This window comes from Sinocyclocheilus grahami, unplaced genomic scaffold (assembly GCF_001515645.1).
Source record: "Sinocyclocheilus grahami isolate Dianchi unplaced genomic scaffold, SAMN03320097.WGS_v1.1 scaffold917.1, whole genome shotgun sequence".
NCBI classification, from domain to species: Eukaryota; Metazoa; Chordata; class Actinopteri; order Cypriniformes; family Cyprinidae; genus Sinocyclocheilus; species Sinocyclocheilus grahami.
The window spans coordinates 341745-348426 of record NW_015506096.1 but is presented as its reverse complement, the minus strand read 5'-3'; the positions used below and the strand labels follow the sequence as shown (position 1 = coordinate 348426).

Sequence of the window (6682 nt, the reverse complement as noted above, 5' to 3'; positions counted from 1 at the left end):
CTGCACACATCTGAATATTTGGGTTGAACTGTTCTGGAACATAGTTGTAAATACAACTTAACCACTGATTTCTAGTCGTGTCCTCTTTTGGAAGGCCAAACAAAGTAGTTTTGCTTTCACAACGAAACACACAGCGTCACACACGGCGGGCTAGAGAATGGCACGGCCGGCGGGCTTGCGGCAACCACATGTGACGACCCCAGGCTGGACTCCGCTTCGTCCATGTTGAAAGCTGATCCGGTGATACACAGCGCGAAGTTGATGTATTTCCTCAGCAACCAATCACGGATCAGCTCTAGGCATGGCGAAGCGGATATCATCCTCTTTTGGAAGGCCAAACAAAGTAGTTTCGGTTTCACAATGAAACACACAGCTCACAACATGGCGGTGGCGGCAACAATAATACTACAGCGAGAATAAAAGTTACGCCTTCTTTCTTTGCATGAACATGTGGGCGGCGTTATGCAAACCTTCTCACATCGTGACGTAGACATGTTAGATGTTACATGTGTTAGAATGAGCCGTTTTAGGTAGGCGTGGTTGCCTCTTAAATTTGATAAAGAATATCTCTTTGGATTTGAGACTTTAGTCTTTGCAACTTTACAGATCTTCTTTATGCACCAAGAGCTTGTAACACTCAAAAGAGAAAGGAAAAATTGAAATCGCATCATATGACCCCTTTAACTAAATGCCCCCTATACTATAGAACATCATATTTACAAACTTCTTGGTTGCAGAATTCTAAAAATAATTTTAATATGCAACACAGTAATGATAATAAAACATTCCACAACAAATGGAACAAGATGACCAGCAAACATATTTTCAACTAAGAAGAATTATAACAATTAGAGCTGCAAGCAGCACTGATGTGTAAAACATGTCGCCAGTAGGTGGTGGTTCTTAATCCTGATCTTACGGAGCACCAGGTCTGCACATTTTGTATGTCTCCCTTATCTGACATGCTCAGTTCAGTTCATTAAGCTCTCTCCAAACAAGCTAATGATCTGAATCAGATGTGTTAAACAAGGGAGACATGCAAAATGTGCAGAGTGTGGGTCTCCAGGACCAGGATTAAGAACCATTGTTGGTTAAATGACCATGGTGTTGGTGTGCTTGACTGGCCAGCAAACTCACCAGACCTGAACCCCATAGAGAATCTGAGAAAATGAGAAACGAGAGACCAAAAAATGCAGATGAGCTGAAGGCCACTGTCAAAGAAACCTGGGCTTCCATACCACCTCAGCAGTGCCACAAACTGATCACCTCCATGCCACGCCGAATTGAGGCAATAATTAAAGCAAAAGGAGCCCCTACCAAGTATTGCGTACATGTACAGTAAATGAACATACTTTCCAGAAGGCCAACAATTCACTAAAAATGTTTTTTTTATTGGTCTTATGAAGTATTCTAATTTGTTGAGGTGGCACTATGTCTTTTAAATTATTACTGTCATGTAGATGCATTCAAGTCAGGACTCTTATCAAACATTTGAAGTCTGGGACAAAGTGGACCTTGTATTGGATGAGTAATGTACAGCAACATCTTACAGCAATAATCATATCATTCAAACAGTTTGTTTGTGTTCGTGAATCTCTTTATGTGATGGCTGTAAATGAGTTGGCTGTGACACTTTGCAATTTAGCATCGCAAAGGCCTATAGATTAGACTGACCCAATATGGTATTGATCTGATTAAATCTCTAGGAGGAGTTTGTTAAAGTACATAATGACAGCAGGAGCTGTCATTGGTTGGGTTGGGTACCGAAACCCAGTACCAATATGGCACCGGTACCTATGTAACCGGTATGTACTAGAACCGAATCCGAACACAGATTTCGGTGCCTCATTTCGGTGCCATGCCGGAGTGATCGATTGATATATTTGTCCTCAGGTTCTCCGAAACAGAAAAATAATATCCCGACTGAGAAAATGCACGTGAACTCAAGTCGGAAAGCTCGTTACTACAAAATCCAACACATCTTTGTAGTAACGAGAGTGTCCATAGTGTTTTCACATTCTGACGTAAAAGCACAACTCGGGAAATGAGAGCATCCGAGGAGCGTGTGAATGCAGTAATTACACTTGCTGTGATGGCAGCAGGTAGCCTTCCATTAACTAAACATGCTTAAATTAAAATGCCTAAAGCTAAACCTCCCTTGTATTCACGAACTTGGGTTCTGCAACAGGACAATGATCCAAAACACACCAGCAAGTCCACCTCTGAATGGCTGAAGAAAAACAAAATGAAGACTTTGGAGTGGCCTAGTCAAAGTCCTGACCTGAATCCTATTGAGATGCTGTGGCATGACCTTAAAAAGGCGGTTCATGCTCGAAAACCCTCCAATGTGGCTGAATTACAACAATTCTGCATAGATGAGTGGACCAAAATTCCTCCACAGCGCTGTAACAGACTCATTGCAAGTTATCGCAAACGCTTGATTGCAGTTGTTTGCAGTTGCAACTGGCCCAACCAGTTATTAGGTTTAGGGGGCAAACACTTTTTCACACAGGGCCATGTAGTTTTGGATTTTGTTTTCCCTTAATAATAAAAACCTTCATTTAAAAACTGCATGTTGTGTTCACTTGTGTTATCTTTTACTAATATTTAAATTTGTTTGATGATCTGAAACATTAAAGTGTGACAAACATGCAAAAAAATAAGAAATCAGGAAGGGGGCCAACACTTTTTCACACCATTGTATGTATTTTGAGTTTGTTAGAGGAATGTGTCATTAGATTAGCAAACATGCTTATGAAAAAAGTCAAGAGAATTGTACACTATAAAAACATAAATTTCATTCAATACATAAATAAATAGCAAAAAACTGTTTGATGAAATTGAAAAAATTGACAATTTCTAATATTTGAGAGTGCAACTAATTTTTTTTGTTTATTGGAGCTTAGGTTCTGACATCAAACTTGCCCATTTTTGTTTGAGTAGAGCGTTTCAAATCACTTTTGAGATTCCAATTCATGTTAGGACATAGAGATTCCAATTCATGTTAGGACATAGACATCAAAGCAGATCACTAGGTTTTAGAAAAGAGCCACACAATTTGAATTTGTCAGTCATTGTTCTTTCATGTTTTTTTTTTAAATGTCACTACTAAATCAGTTGTTTTGCACTATTCAGTACAAATATTCAGAACAATGATCATGTTAAGTAGAGATAGGAGGGGAGGGGCCTAACAGGTCTGACTAATGTCTGAGCAGTGAGTCCTATGAGAAGAGTTTGTTTGTCCTGGCTGCTGAACGCAAAAGCTGTAGATTGAAAGTGGAATGGTTAGTGTGTAAAAATTTAGATATCTCTCAGGGATGACTGAGTACACAAAAGACTGGTCCAGTGACAAGTCAGCTAAACACTAAAGTTAGCTTAGTGTTAACATGCTACTTTTTTGTGCATGTTTTTTCCCCCCCAAACCAGTGTAAAATCCTACCACATAGCTGATTTCACTGGTTAACTCAATCATCTGTCAAGAAAAGTTTCATGGATTCAGCTGATTTTCAAAATTTATCATGTATTTTTTTAATAGATCAGATTGTGACAAACAGTAATGCAATCTATCAGAATGTGCTACAAATGCTTAAGGTCAGGGTAAAGGTAGGGTTTAAGGGGTTAGTATTTGTTTGTGTATGCAATTGGTACTGTGACTGACATAACCAATTCAATCTTTAGAATCGTATGTGTGGCTGGGTTTAAATGCTTAAATGGTTTGAGAAAAATTCCATGCTTTTTTTCTGATGATTCACAGAAAAAGCATTTAAATTGGTGCTCCTGTTGGTTCACAGTTTATAACGTTAGCATGTGTGTGCATGCAATTTTCGAGTAAGGTCAACTAAGGGTGTGGGCATATGGTTGCAAGTCGTACTGACCGTGCCATCAGTTTGTGCAGCTCCAGTTTGTGCTGCTGGTCTTCTGCTGCGATAGCGTGTTGTGCTTGCTGTTGCATTCCCTGCACAAAGTGCTGCATATGCTGGAATGCATCGATCTGAGAGAGATGCAGATAGAACAAATGCCTAAGTGTCATGCAATCCTTACCAGTAGAAGATATTTCTGAAGTCAGTATCCTTTTTATACAGACCAATTCCGTGGAACAATGGCTATGGCTCCTGCCAGTTACCAGTCATGAGCATTTCCATAATACCCGATTTTTTAGAGACTTCATTAAACTGTTCATTGCATAATGCAGATCTTTTCCTTCAGTAACATCAATTCAGTACCAAAATTTACAGCAGGTCATCCAACAGACAAATGATTGTGTTTTGTAATTTCTATTAATGTGGCAATTTGCAATTCACAATTCAATATGTTTTAGTAATTTTATGCATTGTTTTTTCATCTCGTCACAGGAGTATTTGAGTGAGGCTGATGGCTCTATGTGTGTATGCCAGTAATTTTAACACAACGCTGTGTAACCGAGTTGGACACATTTTTTATCCAATAAGAAAAAATGCGCATAAACTATAACGTTTCTGGTTATAACTTTTTATACTCAATGTGGACCAAAAACTGTTTGGTTACCCACATTCTTCAAAATACTTTCTTTTATGTTCAACAGAAGAAAGAAACTCATACAACTTGAGGGTAAATAAATGACAGCATTTTTTTTTGTGAAGTACCCCTTTAAAGTCTAATATTTTTTTCTTAAAATTTCATCATTTGTTTTCTGTTTAAAAAACAAGGACGTTTTTAAGCAAGGACAAACTAATCAAGGGAATTTTTTGAAGGAGTCCTCTCATGAAGGAGTGCTTTCATTGCTCTTATGTGACAGGCAGGACAGGAATTTCCCAAAACCTATTACAGTCATGTTAAATTAATCTGTTTGACAAACTAAATAGAAGCCATACTTGATTTACTCTTAACCCCTAGTAACTGACATCTTGCATAATATGAAAAATATTAACAATCACAGCATTCCAAAAAGAGCTAAACTGAGCCGCTTCATCTCATCTTATGGACATTGTATAAGTGTTTGTTCTTATGATTCCCTAGTCTTTACAATAAAAGGTCCTGGGGCCCTAGGGGTCAGTACATGCTTTACGGGTCTTCCTGTGTTGAATGCGCCAAGGGGCCCAGGGGCTCTGGTGGTCAGTACATACTATGCAATGAGGGGCCTACGGGCCTAATTCTGACAAATTAAAATTCTTTGCAAGCAAAAGAAAACCCAAAAAAACCCCAGTGAGAACCAAGATTGGAGCATGCAAGTCATATATTTCCAGGACTGTATGTGTCAGATAAGCAACTGCTTTTAAGATGAATGGGAATGCTAATGGATGGCTTCCTCCAGATATTGCAGACCACTTTCTTTTTTGCACATACAAGCAGCAAGAATCTGTACTTGACTGTACATGAATGAAAATACTTCCCAGGGGCATTGCGAAGGGAATCACTTGTTTTCAAGAGCACCTGAAGTGAGTGTTTACCTTGCGAGTGCTCTTCCACATGTACTTCATATAAGCGTAGGTGACATGAGGGTGGGCGGTGGGCAGGGGATGGTCGAGCTGTTTGGAGGGATCCACACCCAGCAGGAGAATGAGGGTTTTATGGGCTAGTGCCTGAGGAATACACAAAGAATATCAGTTATAATTATTGCTTCAAATTATTATGTCTCCAAATTGTCATCACAATGTAAATAAAATGGCAAACATCTGTAAACCAAATGTAATTCAGTGACATGAAATGACAGCTGTCATAAAAACTTGACCTCCAAAGATTGCAAACATTTTCGAGAGAATTACAGTAGGAGATTTACTACACATTCATAAATAATTAAGACTTCAATAACAGGACCAGTAAAAAAAAGGGCATTAAGTCAAGTCATGTATGTGAGGCAAGAGGTCAGGGTTTAGTGGTTTAACATGACAAGGTTATCCCCTGCTGGTAGATGTAATAACTACACCATTATTCAGACAAAATTCAGACGCCATTAAACAACTTTTTTTTTTTAAGCAAAATATAATTTCAAATATTTAATTATTTTATAGTAGATGATTTGCAGCGACCAGTTTTGGTAAAAGTGCAAAATTGACTGAGTCATGTTGTAAAATACTCTATAAACCTCATTAATGTGATCTCATCACATTGGTATTGCTGTGCCTATGTACCATTCTGCTAAAAATTGCCAAATAACTATATTGTTTGGTGAAATAATTATTTATCAACATATGGTGCTATAAATGTTATAATAATATAATATGTTATCAGGATTTAAACAACACAATCTAAACAACAGATGATTGATGATTGATTGATGATTAATGCTACGTCCCTAAGAGGAACAATGTGAAGTTCATTGTTTAGTAACTGGCAGTTGTTTTGGTAGCTTGGTTTCAATAAAAGCAACTTTTTGATTTTTGAATCAAACTTAGACTGCTTTTATAGTGCAATGACCTCTTATATGTCAAACGAGCAGGGGAATTTTGATTTCTCAGTTTATGCCCCCTTTGAATTTTGTTTATTTGATAAAACCTTGCCTGGTCTATATAGCTCCACACTGTACATTTCGACACCACTTAGCAGTTCTAAATCACTGTAAACCATGGCTTCTTGAGGCTTATTGCTTTAATTTTTCATTGTTTACGGATGTTTCTCTCTTTAGAAACATTCTGCCACATTCTGGAAGATATTTAAAACTTCCACAAGAGTTTTTCCTTCTGTGAAATGATGCGGTGTCAGTCAA

The 6682-nt window shown here is 38.1% G+C and overlaps 1 protein-coding gene across 1 annotated transcript in view; it reads right to left on the bottom strand.

Annotated features, from left to right (window-relative positions):
- Nucleotides 1–6682, bottom strand: part of LOC107564227 (serine/threonine-protein kinase mTOR) — a 181439-nt gene that overhangs the window by 57937 nt on the left and 116820 nt on the right. The window contains exons 36-37 of the mRNA XM_016249242.1: nucleotides 5427–5558; nucleotides 3876–3991 (exon numbers count right to left, since the gene is read on the bottom strand). Of these exons, the coding sequence (XP_016104728.1) occupies nucleotides 3876–3991; nucleotides 5427–5558 (248 nt within the window). The remainder of the gene's footprint in view (nucleotides 1–3875; nucleotides 3992–5426; nucleotides 5559–6682) is intronic.